The sequence below is a fragment of the Dipodomys merriami genome, unplaced genomic scaffold, assembly GCF_024711535.1.
Source record: "Dipodomys merriami isolate MVZ:Mamm:240054 unplaced genomic scaffold, mDipMer1.0.p SCAF_242, whole genome shotgun sequence".
NCBI classification, from domain to species: Eukaryota; Metazoa; Chordata; class Mammalia; order Rodentia; family Heteromyidae; genus Dipodomys; species Dipodomys merriami.
The window spans coordinates 160,064-182,088 of NW_027203849.1; the positions used below are offsets into that span (position 1 = coordinate 160,064).

Sequence of the window (22,025 nt, forward strand, 5' to 3'; positions counted from 1 at the left end):
GTGGATTTGAATCAAATTTTTAAAAACAATCTTACATAAAGATTTGGGATTTAAAATTTACAGATTAAAGGTTATAAAATTTTATCTCTTAGGTTTCAATTTAAACCACTTTCAATGCAGAGCTCACTCTACCCCACCAAAAAAAGATTAGGTACTCTTTACATAGCTACACAGAACATCCTAAATTTAATACTAGTGACTGTTTATCTCTCCCTTAGACTATAGAATACCTGGAAGTGGGAACTGTATCTTTTCCATATTACACATGCAGTAAATAGCAAGTATCTGCCATTTAGTATTCATTTAATAAAACCTCATTAAAAGAATGAGTAATTATGAGTACTAATCTATTGGATTTTTATGATCTAGGGTACTTAATTTGTAAAGGGTGACTAGTATTAAAGATTTTAGTATGTAGAAAAATCAGAAAATCTAACTAAAAGGATTCACATTTTGATAATATGAAATAGCTGAACATTGCTGAAAAATACTTTTCCTTAAATTTGTTAGTTAAACATTTCACAAATCAAAACAGTAATATATAATGCAAGTTATCTATGCAAATTATTTATATATTATCTTGTATTGCATAAATACTGTACAGTTGACTTTTAATATTGGGTCCCATTTCTGCATCAAGAATTTGAGGATACAAAATCTGAAGATTAAAACTTGCTTTCTCCCAATTGATATACTCTAATAACACTGACAATTTAAAAATTGACAGACAGTAGACTGGATGAAAATAGAAAACTAAGAGGAGGAAGGGTTAGAGAATGGTTGATCAAAAAATACTATTATACTTAGAAGCAAAAAATTCCTATTGTACAATAAGTTGTCTATGGATAACAACTATGTGATATAGTTTTAAACTCAAGCTGCAAAGAAGCTCAAGAAAAGAAAGAGGGTAGAAAAAAAAGACAAACCTCAAAAAGTTTAGGTAAGTAGCAAAAGGCATAAATATGTCTTAAAAATGGAGCTTATGAGAAAAGTTGGTATAAAATTAAGCTAGCTGTGATATACATAAAGTCAGGATTGGAACTGTCAAGCTGATGGTCCTTCAGGCCCAGGACAGCCCTCTGAGTCAGAAAGAAGAGCCAAGGATTTGACTCAGTACAAGAAAAAGGGGGAGAATGTAGGGAGAAAGGGTCTCCTAGACTATTAAGGCCCCAGACTATGTGAGAAAACTAAGCCAGGAAATTGACCCTTTACTAAAAACAAAGAGAGGCCGTAAACGGAGACCTAAAACATATTTCACACAGACTTCAGCCCTATCTCATACCCTGCCTAATTAGAACGGCGCCTGCCTTGCGATGTTGTGAGTCCCACCCTGTGATTGACTGCCTCCTGCTTCAAGGGTGTAAACACCTTGGTGTGCACATTGTGTATTTCTCCTGTAGCTGTCTTTGTAACAACCCTGGTTTCAAGGATTCAGGGGCATATGACATTATGGTTCTGGAACGTACTACCCCCACAAGTAAGAATATCCGCCTTCTGTGAGGACCCCCCCCAAATTCCTGTGCCAATTCAAACCAAAATGATAGGTCAGTTCAAACAGTTACTATAAGACTATGCAATCTTTCTGTGTGTTGCAATCCCATTGGCCACCAGCGTGTGGCCAGGCTGGACCACATGGTTTTTGCCCTTAAAAAACCCAGCTAGAGGATTGTTCCGGGTCGCAGTTTCAGTTCCGGAGTATGTGCTGCATCCTTGGCCAGTCAGCTATCCACTTCCCCATTAAATTCATCTTTTTACATGATGCTGTCTCTGAGTGGTGGGCTCTTTTCTCCGTAACAATATATATTTCAAAAAGTTAGAACTAGAGCTGGGAAGGTGGCTCAGTAGTAGAACGCTCAACTCACATGCATGAAGCCCTGGGTTAGATTCCTCAGTGCCCCATACACAGAAAAAGCCAGAAGTGGCGCTGTGGCTCAAGTGGTAGAGTGCTGGCCTTGAACAAAAGAAGCACAAGGACAGTACCCAGGCCTTGAGTTCAAGCCCCAGGACTGACAAAAAAAAAAAAAAAAAAGAACTAAAAGGCAATTGAAAGTTTTCACTACAAAGGAATGATAGACATTTGAAACAACAGATTATGTTTAATATTATTTAAATACCATACAATGTGTGCATGTGACTTCAGGCTTTTCCATTAACATGTATAGTCTTTGTGTTTTTATGGATCTGTTAAAAAATTTAAAGAAGGCGAAGGCCGGGCGCTAGTGGCTCACGCCTGTAATCCTAGCTACTCAGGAGGCTGAGATCTGAGGATCGCGGTTCAAAGCCAGCCCAGGCAGGAAAGACCGTGAGACTCCAATCTCCAATAAACCACCAGAAAACCGGAAGTGGCGCTGTAGCTCAAGTGGTAGAGCACTCGCCTTGAGCTGAAGAGCTGAGGGACAGCGCCTAGGCCCAGAGTTCAAGCCCCATGACCGACAAAAAAAAAAAAAAAATTTAAAGAAGGGCTGGGAAGGTGGCTCAGTGGTAGAGCGCTTGCCTTGCATTCATGAGGCCCTGGGTTCGATTCCTCAGCACCACATAAGCAAAAAGAAAAAAGCCGGAAGTGGCGCTGTGGCTCAAGTGGTAGAGTGTTAGCCTTGAGCTGAAGAGCTGAGGGACAGCACCCAGGCCCAGAGTTCAGGCCCCACAACCGGACCCCCCAAAAAAAATTTTAAAGAAAATAAAAACTTAAGTACCTAAGAGTCTTAGGATTCTGAAGACTCAAACATATTTAAACTTTCCTGAACATATTTTTTTTAAAGAGCAACAAGATTTTCTCTATTATTTTCTTTAAAGTCAAAGGGGCATTTGATAATAAAGAGATGAACTTTTCTTCAGAAGGACAATCTGCAAGATATCAGAATTAGAAAAAGATTTAATTTTTAAGATAAAATGAAACCATGGAGGAAATGACATGTATGAACTTTCTCTGAAATTAAAACAGTAGACTGGCTCATAAAACTTCACTTAACTCCTAGTCATATCTGCCTAGTTTATATAGACACCCAATTATCACTTATATAATCATAAGCACACAAAGTTGACAAGATAATTAAAATATCAAGAAAGCCTATCTTAATTTAACTATGAGCTTTTTAATTCTAAATGCAAAAAGTTAAAGGGAAAGCTTTCTTGTTTCTAATAGCCCATTTTTCCTTTTATATCATAACTTTCTCCCCTTATATTTGGTGGTGCTAGAATATTACTTTTCATGATTTAAAATAGTTCATTTAAAACCTTCAATGTATTCAGTCAGAGAAATCATCTAATAGGAAATTTACAACAACAAATTCATTACCATATGGATAACTTTTTCTGACAAGTTAACTATCTTTTGCAAGTTTTAAGCTGATAATCATGTTTAAATGGCATTCTTATTTACAAGAGGGGATGGTAACAATATCTGAGATTTACTTTAGATAATCTGGTAAAGCAAAGAAGTCAGGCTAGTGAAATAAGTTCAGCAAAAGATGAAAGAGATTTAGTAAACTATCCTTTCTACTTTTGTGTATGTTTTTGTAGCTTTTTTTTTTTTTTTTCCAGGGCTGAGGACCGAACCCAGGGCCTTGGCCGGGCAGGCGCCCTTCCACTGGGCTAAACCCCTAGTCCCCTACACTGAGTTTTTTTTAAAACAATATGCTGTTTATTTGAAAACTGGTGAGAGTAGATTTTAAGTAGTCTTACAAAAACAGTGAGATATAACCCAAACAATTTAAGATATGACTTTATTTCTACTTAATAGTCCTTTTCTGTATTTCTCACTCTGTTAAATACTTTGAGGTTACCTTACTTGATGCAAAAATAGTCCCACTACCTTTCAAGTAGTCTGAATAATACACACTACTAAAAATATTACAGTCACCTTAAAAGGCAAACAAGTAAGACAGTAATTCTTCTCCTACTCCTGGCCCGGCAAATCTGTGAATTAACAATGAAACTAAAATAAAAGCATATAACTGGGCTTTTAAGTCAAAAGCCTAACTGTGGATCTAGCTGACTCATGTGTTCTTCCGGTCTTTAAAAAAAAAAAAAAAATCAGAAGCCGGGCGCCAGTGGCTCACACCTGTAATCCTAGCTACTCAGGAGGCTGAGATCTGAGGATCGGGGTTCAAAACCAGCCTGGGCAGAAAAGTCCGTGAGACTCTTATCTTCAATAAAGCCACTCGAAAACCAGAAGTGGTACTGTGGCTCAAGCGGTAGAGAGCTTGCCTTGAGCTGAAGAGCGCAGGGACAGCGCCCGGGCCCAGAGTTCAAGCCCCACGACCGACCAAAAAAAGAAAAAAAAAATCAGTCCTATCAGAACTTGTCCAAACAACTAAATTTGTATATACTGCTTTCAATTTTTGATTTAGACTCTGATGTAAGATTCTGATACAAGATAAGAACATGTTAAGAAGCACGTATGTCAAAAGACTGGCCCAGCTGAGAACTGGTGGCTCATTACTGTAATACTAGCTACTCAGGAGGCTGAGGACTGAGGATTAAGGTTCAAAGCTAGCCCAGGCAGGAAAGTCCAACTCTTATCTCCAATTAATCACCAGAAAACAAAAGTGGCTCTGCGGCTTCAATGGCTTCAGTGGTAGAGCCTTGAACTGAAGACCTGAGGGTCAGCACCCACAGTTCAAGCCTCATGACAAAAATAAAATAAAAAAGAATGGCCCAAGAGAAATCTTCAGTTTCCCATTCTTTACACATATTCTGCTAAATGCTGTGAATGAAGGGACACCACTCTCACCAAGCAGTACCATAGCTATGCACTTAAGTTTTCCGTCATCCAGGAAAAATAAAAGAATTGAAGGTCTCTTAAGCAACTCTATAAACAGGATGGAAAAAGAGCTTGTTGGTTTTCTTTTCTTACACAGTTGAATGAACTATACCAATTGAAAATGAACCCATATACAGTGTATAATACTATTAAGACCAGACTTGTGGAATTATTAAATAACCATTTAGTTACTTGATTAATAGAAGAACACAAATTGAGTATGCTATCCAGTAAAACTGATAAGATTCAAGAAAGTTTGTTTGGGCCTTATTTCTACTGGAGGTGGAACATTAATAAGAATGCCAACAATAGGACTATATTAGAAGAAATAATCTTGTTCCCCCTTAATAAAGGATGAGTAGCTAGGTACCAGTGGCTAATGCCAATAATGCTAACTATTAAGGAGTCTTGAGATCGGAAGATCATGGTTCAAAAAGACAGGGCAAGCAGCAAAATCTGTGAGATTCTTATCACTTTTAGAAGAGGAACACAAAAGTGAAATGCCTGTGTGCATCTGGTCATACAAAGTAATATTTAATGAAATGAACTCCGGGAAATGAAAACGAGAGATTTTTTTTTCATTTTTGCTGTTTTTGTTTTCTTTCCTTTTTGTTCTGTATGTTCATTGATGTCTTTGGAAGTGTGAGGAGAGGCACAGAAATGAAAGGACAAAGGATGAATAAATACAGCAATGGTACTCACTGGACATTGTTGAAAACTGAACTTTACAACCTATAGATGAGATTGGAGGGAAAAACTGGGAGAGAACAAGAGAAGGGGTGACATTGTCCAAAAAGAAATGTACACTTTACCTGATTTATGTAACTACAACCTCTCTGTACATCACCTTTACGATAACAAAAAATATATAGAGAGTAAGGGCAATTTAACAGAATGTAACTTTGTGAGGTCAACAGAATGACTTCATTTTGGAAGAGGATTCAAAATTTTGTTTTGTTTTGTTTTTGGTCAGCTGTGGGGCTTGAACTCAGGGTCTAGCACTGTTCCCAAGCTTCTTTGTGCTCAAGGCTAGCATTCTACCACTTAGAGCCCCAGTACCATTTGCAGTTTTTGATTGGTTAATTGAAGATTGTGTGTGTGTGTGTGTGTGTGTGTGAGAGAGAGAGAGAGAGAGAGAGAGAGAGAGAGAGAGAGAGAGAGAGAGAGAGAGAGAGAGAGAGAGAGAAATGTGTATCTCACAGTAAAATTTGGCACCCTTTTTTTTTTCCTTTTTTTTTTTTTTTGGTTAACTTAATTAAGATTGAACCAGAGCCTTCTATGTAGGCAAGTATTCTGCCACTTACACTATGCTGAGTCCTCTTTTGTTGTTGAGATCATGTGTCACTCCTACTTTTGCCCAGGCTAACCTTGAGCGGGTGATCCTCCTTTCTTCGCCTCTCAAGTACCTGGGATTATAGGCCTATACCAACATCCTAACGGAATTCTGTGTGACTCAATTGACTTTATATACTAGTCACAAAAAAATCTAAGCATGTAATGCACAGTAAGCCAAGTATTATGGTTCAAACTTGTAATACCAGTTAGGCATGAGGCACAGTAGAAAAGCTGTGGTCTAAGGCTAGATCCAGGCAAAAGCACAAAATCTCATCTGAAAAAAAACCATGTAAGACTGGAGAATATGGATCAAGTAGTAGAATGGTTGGAAAACAACTGCTAGGACCTGAATTCAAACCTTAGTAATGCAAAAAGGAAAAGAAAGAAAAGAAGAAGGGAGGCAGGGAAGGAGGGAGGGAAGAAAGGGAGTGAAATGAATACAATCTAAATTGCTTTTAATCAATACACTTTTTTTACTTATTCAAATGGCAATGTAAATAAAAGAATGGAAACATTTAGCTACTTACAATTATAACATAGTGATACAATTTACAAATGTAAAGGTTCTAGATTCAGCTGGGTAAACAAAATGGCAAACAAGGGAAAAAACTCATTTCCAAAATATAACTGTTTTGGTTTCACATTTAAAAAAAAAATCATACAATATCAATTGCCTGGATAAGCAAAGATTACTTAAAGAATGGTAGACTGAAATAGAAAGCATACTATTTTAGAGTAGCTTCTCTTTTTGTTTTGTTTTGTTTAGATTTATGAAGACAACTGGTTTATTTAGCTAAAAGTTCTGGAGATACAAAGTGCAAGAGCCACATCTGGTAACCTTCCTTATGACAGAGTCCTGAGACAGCATATAGCATCATATGGCAAGGAACGCATGTCTAGTTATGTTTAGTCTCTGCCCTTCTTTCTTATCTAAGTCACCAGGATTTAATAACATAGATCCATTTCCAAAGGCCCTAAACATGTAATTCAGTTGAATAAAGTTTCAATTTCTTTAAAAACAAAAACAAAAGAATCTATCTACTAGCACGCTAGCTAGCTAGCTGTGCCAGTACTGGGGCTTGAGCTTCAGGCCTTGTGCTGTTGTTCAGCACTTTTACTCATGGCTGATACTCTAACATGGGGCCATGCTTCCATTTCTGGCTTTTTGCTGGTTATCTGGATATAAGAGTCTCACAGATTTGTCTGCCTGGGCTGATTTCAAATGTTAATGCTTAGATCTCAGCCTTCTAAGTATCTACGATTATGGGTGTAAACCTCCAGTACCCATCAAGTTTTTCCTTTTCTAAAATGCCAGTTACACATGATTTTGGAATTATACTACTGCTTGAGTTCAGGGGACAAACGATGTTCAAATTATAGTGTGTGATGAATTGTTTCATTATGGGAAGTAAAGCTTTCTGTGCCATTGGTTTCTGTATCTGTAAAAAAGGATGACAACATTGTACTTACCCTAGCTGAGAACGGGCACCACTGTACACACTTGTGATTCTAGCTACTCAGGAAGCATCAATAGGAGGATGGCTATCTAGGCCACTTCAGGCATAAATATGATATCATAATTTGAAAAATAATGAAAGTACAGAGGGCCAGGAGTGTGGCTTAAGTGGTAGGAAATCTACCTAATAAGTGCAAAGTCCTGAGTTCTGTTTTTCTTTTTAAATTCAATGGTCATTCTTGATTATTTGCACCTAATAATAGTTACAGTATAAATAACCTAAAATAAAATAATTTAAAATTGTTGTTCTTGAAGTATATTCATATGTATTATGTTTGTGACTAAATATTCATGTCAGCCTAGAGGTAGATATTAATTAATGACTTAAAAAACTGATTGGATTAAATTTGTAAGGGGAGTATATGCTAACCAAGCAATAAAACCTTAATAAAAAGATTTTAAGTATAATCAAATGAGATATTTGTAAGATATTCCTTTAGGGTAAGCATAAAGTCTAAAAATTATTAATAAGAATGTTTGGCATATACGAGGCACAAAAAAGTAGGCACTGGTGGCTCACACCTGTAAAGCCTAGCTACTCAGGAGGCTGACATCTGAGAATCATGGTTCAAAGCCAGCCCTGGCAGGAAAGTCCCCATGAGATCCTTATCTCCAATTAATTGCCAGAAAACCTGAAGTGATGCTATGGCTCAAAATGGTAGAGTGCTAGCCTTGAGCAAAAGTGCTCAGGTACAGCACCCAGGCCCAGAGTTCAAGCCCATGGCTGACACCCCGCCAAAAAGAAAAAAGAAAAACCTAAAATTCTATAGTAATTCTAGAAACCTAGCTTCCTTTCCTTTATAATTTCTATGACCTCTAGAAAGTTATAAATAAAATAGCTATTCCTTATCAGACTAGATGCTTTACGTATTTTTAATCTCCTACAACATATGGAGTATATATAGTAATATCATCATTTAAAATCTGGGACAACAGATTAAATAGCTGAGTGCCAGAGGTTCACACTTATAATCCTAGCTATTCAGGAGACAGAGATCTAAGAATCATGGTTCAAAGCCAGTGTAGGCAAGAAAGTCCATGAAATTCTTATTTGTAATTAACCAAATTGAAAGTGGAGTTGTGGCTCAAGTGGCAGAGCACTTCTGTCCCTCAGGGACAGAACCCAGAACCAACCCCTCTTACCACTCCCCCAAACACACACACACACACACACACACACACACACACACACACACACACACACGTGTGCGCAGATTAAATAGCTTATGTAAAGGCCACACAATTGTACATAGAATCCCTTTAAAGTTTGACCTACATAGAAATTGCTTCCTACTCTAAAAAAGAAACTCTAGACAAAACTGGGAAATTATTTTGTGATTCTAATTCAAAGTTATCTCAACACAGATTCAAAAAGATTTCCTTAAGCAAAAGTCCTCAGAATTCTGATGGGTATCAGATAAATGCTACCATTTCATTTTTTAATGTCAAACAGCAACCTTATAATCAAACTTTTGGATGGAGTATACTATTAAAGACTACCTTTAATCTAATATATATTTTTCACAGATTTACCATTAAAGAAAGTTAAAGACTTTACTATGATTCCATAATTCCAAATTATTAATTTTCATCTTTGTTATTAGGGAGGGTCAGTTATTACATTAGGGGCTTAAATAAAATCTACATTCAAAATCATACAGTTTTGATCAAGTTACCCTTCCTAAATCTTATCTTTAGAGTTACATATCTGACCTAGTTATTGCAAATAAGAAAAATAAGGTAAGAGGTATAAAGCATTTTGCACAGCTCCTGGTACAGAATAATTCCCAAAAAATTTGTAAGGGGGATATGTTTTACAGGCTTCTGTTTTGTAGAAGTATTTCATATCAAACAAAACCTCACATTTTGTTACTATTACTTCCATAGGACACTATGAACAAAGTCTCAAAATCTCTTCATTGACTAATACCAAATGCAAAGAAAAGCAAGGTATTAAAATCTAATTTACTTTTCAGTGCTCTAGTTGTGACACTGTCTTTTCAATTTCAGAACAATATATCAAATGATTTTCAAACAAAGTTTGAAAATTTTTTAAAGAGACAAGCTTTAGCCCCTTGAAAATATTAACTTTTCTGTATGTAATATGGAAGCACACTTAAAATCTAAGGTAGAACATTAACACTGTAACATGTCAGTGCTATATGATGATCCGCAGTAATAGCTCCTTCTCCAGGCAAGTCAATTCCACTATTCACCACTGAGGGGAGCTGTAACCTAGGATAACTTTTATACAGCATTCCAAAGCTATTTTTAAACTTTCCCAAAGTCTTAACAATATTCGGCTTTCTTATTAAAATACATTAAGTTAACTTAACAAGAATATCCCCATTATCATGCCAGGCACTATAGCTCAAAGCCTGTAATCCTAGCTACTCAGGAGGGAAACTGGGAGGATCATGCTTGAGAGGCCAGCTAGAACAAAAGTATTCAAAAAGTAATGGTAAAACGGACATAGTGGCTCAAGTAATAGAATTCCTGTCTAAAAAGCACAAGGTTCTGAGTTCAAACCTGAAGTCCTACCAAAAGTAAAAAGAATACTCCAATTCTCTGCTGAATTTATTTTATTTTATTTTATTATTTTTTTTTTCAGGTAAGGGGTAGGTTTATTCAGTAGACCTGCTGGGACCAGGCAAGGTTGGCACTCCTCGTGACTGGGAAAGGCCTAGGAAAGAGCAACATCTGGGAAAGAGAGGAAAGAGAGAGAAAAGAGCTAGAAAAGAGCAGAGAGAGAGAGAGCTGCTGAATATATTTTAAAGAATAAGGAGGCTCATTGTATCTGTTGTCATAAAGACAGTGGAATCTATATTCCCCTTCCATGCTTTATTCTTTCTATGGCATGTATGTGGTGTATTATGTATTTAGTTGTTTAATACATATTTATTTTATCTAACATGCTATATATTTCACACATTCATTTTCCCCTCTCTCTTATTCAAACACACACAAAAACACAAACGCACACACACATCTGCTCTTTTATATATCACTTTGTTTTGAGTACCTACAACAATGCCCAAAACATAATACATGCTCAGTATTTTAAAGGTTAAAAATGCATCATTACATGACGTCAAGTAAACAAACTATTATTATAATCTACTTATACTGGATTTTGATTTAAAAGAAAATATCTAAAAACAGTTATTTCATAAACACATTATTCTGGTAAAACAGGCCAAATCCCATATTTGACTCTTCAGCAAGAAACCAAAAATACTGATGTAAAAACTGGTATAAGCCAACAAAAGTAAAATCCTAATAAACTTACCTAATAAAACTGTGTTATCTTCTAACATGGCATTCCTACAATTATTATTGTCACTGTCATTAATAATGGCTGCAGATTTACCTATACCTCCTACATTCGTTAATTTTACAGTTCTTCAAGGTAGTTTATCAATATCTAGAGTCCACTAGATTGTTTTCATTTGCTTGGTTTTTAGTGTTTTGTTGTGGTTGTTTGAGACAAGATCACTAAGTATCTAAGGCTGGTATTATCAAACTAGCTGTGTAGCCCCAACTGGCCTTAAATTCTCAATCTTCCAGCTTCGTCTTTCAAATGTTAGGATTACAAACGTGTGTCACCACAAAAGGGAATGCTACTGAACTGTTAGTGGGACTGTAACCTTGTTCAACCACTCTGGAAAGCAGTATAGAGGTTCCTCCAAAGACTAAACATACAGCCTTCCTACCTCTACGATGAAAACTTTAAAATCTTGAAAAAGGATATCAACACAGAACTTAAAAAATGGCAAAACCTCCCATGCTCCTGGATTGGCAAGATTAACATCGTGAAAATGGCAATACTTCCCAAGGCTATCTACAAATTCAACGCGATACCTATCAAAATTCTACCCTCATTCTTCAAGGAAATAGAAGAGGCAATCCAAAAATTCATATGGAACAATAAAAGACCCTGAATAGCAAAAACGATCCTCAACAGAAAGAACACTGCTGGAGGAATATCAATACCAAATTTCAAACTCTACTATAAAGCCATAGTAATCAAAACAGCTTGGTATTGGCATAAGAACAGACCTCAGGACCAATGGAATAGAATTGAAAACCCAGAAATGAACCTACAGACCTATAGCCATCTAATCTTCGATAAGGAAGCTAAAACAATAGAATGGAAGAAAGACAGCCTCTTCAGTAAATGGTGCTGGCAAAATTGGTTAACTACATGTAGAAAACTAAAGCTAGATCCTTATATATCACCCTGCACCAGAATCAACTCCAAATGGATCAAAGACCTTGAACTCAAAGCAGACACTCTGAAAACATTACAGGATGGAATAGGAGAAACCCTAGGTCTCCTTGGCTCAGGCCGAAATTTTCTGAATAGAGACCCGGAAACACAACAAATCAAAGAAAGGTTGGACAAATGGGATTGCATAAGGTTGCAGAGCTTCTGCAGGGCAAATGACATAGCTAGCAAGATCAATAGAAAGCCCACCGATTGGGAGAAGATCTTTACTAGCCATACAACGGACAAGGGTCTCATATCTAAAATATACTTGGAACTCAAAAAATTAAACCACCCAACAACAAATCCTCAAAGAAACAACTGTCCAATAAATAAGTGGGTGAAAGACTTAAAGAGAAGCTTCTCTGAAGAAGAAAGAAGGATGGCCAATAGATACATGAAGAAATGTTCAACATCCCTAGCCATAAAAGAAATGCAAATCAAAACAACATTGAGATATCACCTCACTCCAGTTAGAACAGCAAAAATCAAGAACTCTAACAACAACAGATGCTGGAGGGGATGTGGACAGAAAGGAACCTTACTTCATTGTTGGTGGGAATGTAAACTTGTTAACCACTTTGGAAAGCAGTATGGAGGTTCCTCAAAAGACTTCACATAGATCTCCCCTATGATCCAGCAATCCCACTTTTGGGCATTTACCCAAATGTTTACAAACAAGACCACACTAAAGCTACCAGCACAACTATGTTTATTGCAGCATTATTTACCATAGCTAAGATATGGAACCAACCCAGATGCCCCTCAGTAGATGAATGGATCAAGAAAATGTGGTATATATACACAATGGAATTCTATGCCTCCATCAGAAAGAATGACATTGCCCCATTTGTTAGGAAATGGAAAGGCTTGGAAAAAATTATATTAAGTGAAGTAAGCCAGGCCCAAAGAAACATAGGTCCCATGGTTTCCCTTATTTGCAATATCTAGTATAGGTATGAGTCAAGCGGAAAAGGTCAGATAATGTGATGTTAGGAAAACGAACCCTTAAATATGTATTTTAATGTTTTCGTTTCTTTCATGCATGTGTTTCTAACGCATTTATAAGATTATTTCTTTGTTGCTTTGTATGTCCCTCCCCCACAGTGTAACCCCCGCTTTCACTATATTTGATGTCAGTATAACATGTGGGAGAGATGGGGACAAACAAGTCGTTTAAGGATTCAGGTGGACCTGTTGCAACAATGAGAAGTACAAAATGTCATGTCAAAACCAGCTTTACAATGTCGGTGTGGGGGGGGGAGGGGGGTATGATTGGGTGGGGGGGAGGGGGGGAGGCTGGGAAGGGAGGTGAAGGGTAAACAAAGGAGGAGGCTGCAATGCTTGGTAAGAAATGTATGCATTATCCTGCCCATGTAATTGTAACCCCTCTGTACAGTATGTTCTCAAATAAAATAAAATAAAATAAAATAAAACATACAGCCTTCCTATGACCCAGCAATCCCAGTCCTGGGCATTTATCCAAATGACCACAAACCAGGCTGCACTAAAGCCACCAGCACAATCATGTTTATTGCAGCATTATTTATCATATAGCTAAGACATGGAATCAACCCAGATGCTCCTTAGTGTACAACGGATCAAGAAAATGTGATATGTACTTTGAAGCAGTATGGAGGTTCCTCAAAAGACTCCACATAGAGCTCCCCTATGACCCAGCAATCCCACTTTTGGGCATTTACCCAAATGTTCACAAAAAAGACCACACTAAAGCTACCAGCACAACTATGTTTATTGCAGCATTATTTACTATAGCTAAGATATGGAACCAATCCAGATGCTCCTCAGTAGATGAATGGATCGAGAAAATGTAGTATATATAAACAATGGAATTCTATGCCTCCATCAGAAAGAATGACATTGCCCCATTTGTTAGGAAATGGAAAGACTTGGAAAAAATTATATGAAGTGAAGTAAGCCAGGCCCAAAGAAACATAGGTCCCATGGTTTCCCTTATTTGCAATATCAAGCAGAAAGGGTCAGATAAGTTGATATTAGGGAAATGAATCCTAAGATATGTACTCAAATGTTTTTTTTTTCTTTCATGTGATTGTTTCTAACACATTTATAAGATTATTTCTTTGTTGCTTTGTATGTCCCTCCCCCACAGTATAACCCCTGCTTTCACTGTATTTGATGTCAGTATAATTTGTGGAGGGGAAGGGGAAAAACAAATCGTTTAAATAGGGATACTGGTGGACCCATTGCAACAATTAGATGTACAAGTCGTTATGTCGAAAACGAACTTTACAACTTTGGTGGGAGGGGGAGGGGGAAGAATTGGGTGGGGGGTTGGGGGGAGGATGGGAGGGGAAACAAAGGAGGAGGCTACAATGCTTGATAAGAAATGTACTCATTATCTTGTCCATGTAATTGTACCCCCTCTGTACAGTATTTTCACAATAAAAAAAAAGAAAATGTGGTATGTATACACAATGGAGTTCTATGCTTCCATCAGAGAGAATGACACTGCCCAATTTATAAGGAAATGGAAAGACTTGGAAGTGGCGCTGTGGCTCAAGTGGTAGAGTGCTAGCCTTGAGCTGAAGAGCTGAGGGACAGTGCCCAGGCCCAGAGTTCAGGCCCCACGACCGACAAAAAAAAAAAAAAAAAAAAAAAAAAGAACCTTGTCTATGATGGAAAGACTTAGAAAAAAATAATATTATAAGGAAATGGAAAGACTTGGGGAAAAAGTATATTAAGTGAAGTAAGCCAGACATAAAGAAACATAGACAATGTTTTCCCTCATTTGTAATAAAATGTGCCTATAGGGGATGGGAAGATGGCTCATTGGTAGAGCGCTTGCCTTGCATGCATGAGGCCCTGGGTTCGATTCCTCAGCACCACATAAGCAACAAGAAAAAAGCCGAAGTGGTGCTGTGGCTCAAGTGGTAGAGGGCTAGCCTTGAGCTGAAGAGCTGAGGGACAGTGCTCAGGCCCAGAGTTCAGGCCCCACAACCGGACCCCCCAAAAAAATAAAATTAAAAAATAAATAAATAAAATGTACCTATAAATCTACAAGTAAACCCAATGGATAGTAAAAGACAAAAAAATTATACTTGCATATGATTAATTAAACAGGACTCTAAACATTCACACAATGAGACTATATACTATATTTTTAGGAGAGGAACACAAGGGCTCAATAGCTATGTGCATACAATCATATAAAATGATGCTTATTAAAAAGAACTCCAAGAAATGGAAACAAGGTTTTTTTATAGTTTATGCTAATTTTTTTCCCCTTTGGCTTATTCCCCCTTTTGTCTCTTTTTTTTTTTTTTTTTTCTGTACTCTTTCTCTTGTATATAAGTGTATCTGATTTAGGGAGGAGAACGGTAGCACAGAAACAGTGGGACAAAGGGTGAACTAATTTAACAATGATAATCACTAGACACTATGTTGGAAATGAACTGTACAATTTGGGGAACAGGAGGGTAGGGAGGGGAAAAACTGGGAGAAAATGGGGGAAGAGTTGACACTGTTAAAAAAATGTACTCATTACCTAATTTACGTAACTGTAACTCCTCTATCACCTTTACAATTTTTTTTAAAAAGAGAAAGAAAAAAGAAGTGTGCTACCATGCTCATTAAGTTTTATTAGTAAAAGACCTTAAAAGATGGCCATTAATTTCTCTTGACTGAAAATTAAATTTGTTACAAAAGTAAAAGCCTTTAAGTGTATGGCTGCCTTACATTATTCTATTTTCTCTTTTTCTTATTTTTCCAATCTGGCACAGGAAATATCTATATACTATTTCTATGTACTATAGGAACAAGATATAGGGAATAAGAATTGTTATGTTAAAGAATTCAGAAAAGGAAATACAACAACATGTACAACCCATTCTTCAAATTAAAAGGATATAGACAAAGCCCAGGCAGGAAAGTCAAAGAGACTCTTCTCTCCAATTTAACCAGCAAAAACCCAAAAGTGGAGCTCTGATATATATACATACATATATATAAAATATTTAAGTAATACATTACATATAGCATTTATTTATATATATTAAAGTGAATATGTCAGTCACGAATTGATTAAAAAGTACCACCCCAAAAAATAAAAATGCTACCTAGAGAGCACAATATAGTCCATACTTGGGGATAATAGCAAATAATAGTCCCAGATACTTGGAAGGTTGAGGCAGAAGAATTTGTGCCCAGGAGTTTGAGGCTACACAGGGCAACATAGTACAAAACCATCTTTAAAAAAAAAAAAAAAGCCACTGTAGATGACTACTTTAAATAGTTCATTCTTCATGAACTTGAAAATCAAAACTCTGCACTAAAATTTACTTTCAAAATAGATTATTAAAATATTTCTATTAAAACAAAAATTATAGAAAATAACTCTGAAATCATATATGAAACTGAATTCCAGAGAATAAACTACTCAAAATCACCAGCTTTGAAGATACAACACATCAGGAACTCTGCTAAATTCATGATTTCATTACATTATGAAATGAGACAAATACAAAAATTTTTTTCAAGTAAGAATATATGGAAGTAGAAAGGTATAGAAGCAGAAACTCAGCTGCCAAAAGCATAGCAGATGAACATCTCTAAAAGTTAGCTGTTCTCTCACCCTATCATGCACAATAACATTTTCATAATAGTTTGATTATATAATTAAACTTTATAGTCATATTTCAATTACAACCTTGATTTTCATAAAATAATAGTAGTTTAAAACTTTATTATTATTGTATTCCTATGAATTTAAGAATGTTAATATAGAAAGAATGTTAATATATGTTCAATTCCTTACCTGATGTCTGATTTCTAAGGAACTTCAACTATCTTGAGTAATAAATAAACTGGATAAGATAATCCCCTGAGCTTAAAAATACTTTACATTTTAAAAAGGCTAAATATGCTCTTTTATTTGAGAAATATATACCTTAATATGGAAACAATAATACAAATTACATCTTTTCATTCTATATTCTATTCAAACTTTACCATTTAAGTTTTAAAATATTTCCCTAGCCAGGCACCAGTGTCTCACGCCTGTAATCCTAGCTACTCAGGAAGCTGAGATCTGAGGATCACAGTTCAAAGCCAGACCAGGCAGGAAAGTTTGTGAGACTCTCATCTCCAATTAACCACCAGAAAACCAGAAGTGGAGCTGTGGCTCAAGTGGTAGAGTGCTCACCTTGAGCTGAAGAGCTCCCAGGCCCAGAGTTCAAGCCCCGTGAGGGATCCCTCCCCTCCTCCAAAAAAGGAATTCCCCAGAGACATTTAAAATGGCGGGAGGGAGGGGAGATGGGAAGGAAAGGGAAACAAAGGAGGAGGCAACAATGCTTGTTAAGAACTGTACTCATTATCTTGCCCATGTAATTGTAACTCCTCTGTAAGGTATTTTCACAATAAAAAAAATACCTTATTACATATTTCCAATTGTTTTATGTATAGATATATTTTAAATGCCTTTATAAGATATATAATATGGAATTTAAGAAAAACATTTTCCTCAAATCTCATTATTTAAATGACTTTTGCAAACAAACCTAGTATATCTCATACAGTTGTCCTTTCTTTTTTATTTTTGATTTGTACCTTTCAGCAGTAATTTGTAGCTTGTAATTTGTTTATCAGAAATTTGGAAATTCCATTGCTTGGTATGAAAATCAACTATGGAATAAGAACATCTTTTTGAACAGATATAAAGTTAGTTTTTATTCACTCTTGCCACTAATTACACTTTAAATTTAATAGCTAATTTGTTCATGTATCACATTAACAGACTAGATGTATCATTGGGCCATGATTATTGAAAAGTGGAGTGCCATCCACTGGGGAGAAGTTCTTGATATGTATATGATGTGAGTTTCTGATATGAGATTGTTAGTATGAGTCTACATTCTATTTCAATAAGCCAAAGATTTTTCTTTAATCTTTAATATGCTACTTCAAGCATATCGCTCAAATCTATCATTGCAGAAAAGTATAAACCTTTAATATGATGACAATGGCTTAATTTTTAGATATTAGAGTCCCCTACTGTATTTGGACCTGGTCTTGATCTTCCCCAGCTCTTTAGTTCTGAAAATGGTAAAATACTAATGAGAAAAGTTAAGTTTGTTTGTTTTTTTAATCATAAAACAAAGCCAAGTAAGAAAGGAAGAATATAATGCAAAGCATAGCCTGTTATAGATATGCTTCAGAACTTTGTTGATGATGATAATGACAACAGCAATGGTAAAGATAATATTCAGTAAGAATTACTTAATGCCACAAGTTAAGAAACTTTTCCATGATTACAAGCTTGGTAGAAGAGCTACAATTTGAAATGAGGTCTGACACCAAAGCCTATTGTCTTAATCACTATAGTTTTAGCACCTTTTTTCTCTATTTAGTTATTTTTCTTTCTTTTTCTTTTTTTTTTTTTGCCAATGCTAGGGGTTGAGCTAAGAGCCTTGCAATTGCTTGGTTAGTTTCCTTGGCTGGTGCTCTACTACTTTAGCCATACTTTCAACTCTGCTTTTTGCTAGTTATTTTTGACATGAAGTCACACAGACTTTTGCCTCAGCTAAATTTGAGCCACAATCCTCCATCTCAGACTCCTGAGTCACTAGGTATGTATAATTGATGTCTCAATCTAATAAACATTTATTGAATACCTGCTATATAACTGCTACTCTCTGGGTATTCTAAATATATAAATTAAGATAATTACTAAAGCACTAATCTCTCAATCCAAATAAAGATAAAAAGTGCATATTTTATTTTGAAAGCTTCCAAAGGTCTTTCTTTCAACAATGTTTTAAATGAAAATCTGTTAAATGTGATAATGCTGAAGAGATAAAATAAAAAAGATATGATTCTTCCCTCAAGTCCAAAACAATCTGATTTAGGATTAAAGAGTCTTACAGTTTTAACAAAAGATAATTCTGCTATTGGTTATTATTTCATTCAAGAACTTCTAAAACTTACATATTACTCATTAAATTTTTGTAAGACAATGTTTCTATTACCAAAATGCTCATTTACCATAACATATATATAAGCATATAAATGAGGTGAAAATATGAAAAGTTGAGGGTATTTGCCATTAGCTTACATTTTCTATGACAAATGTCCACTCTTTGTCTTCAAATTCCTCTGCATGCGGATCCTGTAACAACAGCAAAACATGAAATTGAAATAAATGTTAATACAGTCAATTCCATTAATAAAATGCAAATAATCTTACATTTTAGCTTTTACTAACTTTTTTAAAAAGGGAGGGACAAAATAGCTTTCTTCTTGGATACTTCCATAATTTTTCTAAATTTAAATTAATTATATTAAGAAATTCTCAGCAGGACTCAGTGACTTACACCTAAAATCCTATATATTCAAGAAGGTGAGTAGAGCAGTAGAGCTCCTGCCTAGCAAGGACAAGGCTCTGGGTTCAAACCCTTGTACCACTAAAAAATGAAATTCTCTATTTTACTTTTATCTGACTGGAGAAAGATAACCTAGTTAATGAACTATTTTAAAAAGTATTTTATTATTTTTCAAAAAGTGGTTATATAAAACTGTCCTCACTGCCGGGCGCTGGTGGCTCACGCCTGTAATCAATCCTAGCTACTCAGGAGGCTGAGATCTGAGGATCACGGTTCAAAGCCAGCCCGGGCAGCTGAGACCGTGAGACTCCTATCTCCAATAAACCACCAGAAAACCAGAAGTGGCGCTGTAGCTCAAGTGGTAGAGCGCTTGCCTTGAGCTGAAGAGCTGAGGGACAGCGCCCAGGCCCAGAGTTCAGGCCCCACGACCAACAAAAAAAAAAAAAAAAAAAAAAAAAATGTCCTCACTTTTACACCTGTATATATTTAGAACTAAATGTATCATTTCAAATACAGCATTTTTCAATGAAATTATATACCACCTGGAATTTCTATGTACTGCAAAACATTTCATAATCTAGACAAAATGACAAGTCAACATGGGCTTTCAATACCCTTTTCTCCCTCTCCCCCATTAAGGAAATGCATGACACTGCAGAAAAGGTTATAATCTTCAATATAAACTTTAAATAAAAGAGGAGGAAGAAGGGGAGGAGCAAGAAGAGGTGGTAGAGGAGGAGGAAGAAGATGAAGAAGAGGAGGAGTAGGAAGAAGAGGAGAATTCATTTGCAGGTATTTACTTGTCAAATATATTATTATATACAAGACTGTAGAGGGATTTCAAACACACACACACACACACACACACACACACACACACACAACTCTATTTAGACATTGTATTTATTTAAATACATGGCCAATGAAGAAATAGCTTTGCCAGAAGTGTTTTGAAAAAACATAATACATCTTGCAGGAATGAACAGACAAAACTCTCACAAGAGAAATCCTCTGGATTACCTAAATTACATAAGATTTCCACTGATATTTGAGTAGGTAGAGTCATTTTAAATATGCATTCAATTTCATGCACTAAAGATAGGATAGGTTAAAGATATGGAGAGAATTCAATAGAGCAAGCTTTGGGCTCAATATTCTATTCTAAGATTAAACTAACACAGACGGGAAGGGTCTTAGGTCTCATATGCTTCTCACAGGGAAGCATCTTATATAATTGATTCTACTTTAGTCTATTACTAATTTTCTGTTTCTATGGCCACAGTTAAGTTATGCCAGGGTTATTATTTCAACTAAAAGTGGCTATAGTAGTCTCTCACTTAATCTGCTTTTCCATTTAATCTCATAGACAGATCAATATTTCAAAACCACAGTTTTGATAATATTGACACAACTTGTGATGATGTTGGTATAACTTAGATTTCCTTAATGCAGCATAAACACTATGAGATAAATCCCAAATTCCTTAGTTCTTTATTTCCATTACTTTATTTTTTACTATAGTAACATGGTAACTGGCTCACATAGTCTGAGCTGTATTTTTATGAGTAAATTCACTCAGATAAAGACAAAAATCTGTGAAAAGAATTGCTTTGGTAATTGTGGGCAGGAGAATGATAGGGCAGGGTAGAATAGAAAAATAGTTTCCCTAGCTGGCTTTATCTGACTTTTTTTATGATGCATTCAGAGCATAAACAATGATACTTTAGCGACTAATAAAATGTGATACAATGCTGGGGAAAGACATCCTACTGTCCTCTAGGTCATCCTTTTGTTTTGGGGACAATAAAGCTCTAAGCACAACTAGTATCAAATTAATAGTAAGGTGAAAATATTTACTGAGCACTCACTATGTCCCAGTTATTCTGCTAAATGATTTATGCCCACTTAATGACACAGAAAACAGAAACCAAAAGAACACAACTAAATGTTAAAAGGTATGCTGCAAATTGACTGTGGCAGCATACATTTATAATCCAAGGCAGGATTTCAAGGTCAAGAACCGCCCAGAGAATGTTAGCAAGACCCTATCTCAAAAAAAAAACAACAAATGACAGCAAGTGAGGGCACAGATTAAGTAGTAGTTCAAATGCAAAACCCTGGGTCCAATCCCAGGAATGACAAAGGAGGGAAAAAAAAACAAAATGGCTGTGTTGCACTTTTATGTCTTTTACCTAGTTTGCACATTCAGTTTAATCTGTGTCATTAGGATCAAGAAAAGTACCTGACAACATAACAGGATTCCAAGAATATTTACAAATGGCTTAGTCGGCAAATATTGAACAGTAACATTAAAGCAAATGAAACATTAAAAAAAGAAAACCTAAAAAATTTACCCCTAAAAAAAAATTTCACTAATGAACAATTCCAATGGATCCAAGAAACATCTGATAGGGCAAAGTCAGGAAGAAGATATGAAAGTAGTAATAATAATGTTCATTCTCAAGGTACTTAAAAAATTGCATCTTTACATAATTAAATATTTATACTACTGACCAGACAAAAACACTCTTAATGAGAATGGCTTCTTGCTGGAATCAATTAAGTCTTCTTTATTTACTACTCACCCTCTATGGTCTCCTTTATTACTACTGTACTAAAAGAAGAATCAAAATGGCTTAACAACTATTTTTTTTCTTCTCAAAATCCAAAAGCATTTAAAAAACTTTACTAGAAACAATTATTTTCAATAAAATTCAGACTTCAGACAGAAGCATATAAGAAATTAAGTTCTAGCCAGGCATCGGTAGCTCATGCCTGTAATCCTAG

The 22,025-nt window shown here is 35.8% G+C and overlaps 1 protein-coding gene across 1 annotated transcript in view; it reads right to left on the reverse strand.

The window, feature by feature from the left end:
* The window catches only part of LOC138835934 (EH domain-binding protein 1-like), a gene marked incomplete at its 3' end in the record, with an annotated part of 252,863 nt that overhangs the window by 158,323 nt on the left and 72,515 nt on the right, over window positions 1-22,025 (reverse strand). Inside the window, exon 5 of the mRNA XM_070034500.1 lies at window positions 18,971-19,024. Within this exon, the coding sequence (XP_069890601.1) occupies window positions 18,971-19,024 (54 nt within the window). The remainder of the gene's footprint in view (window positions 1-18,970; window positions 19,025-22,025) is intronic.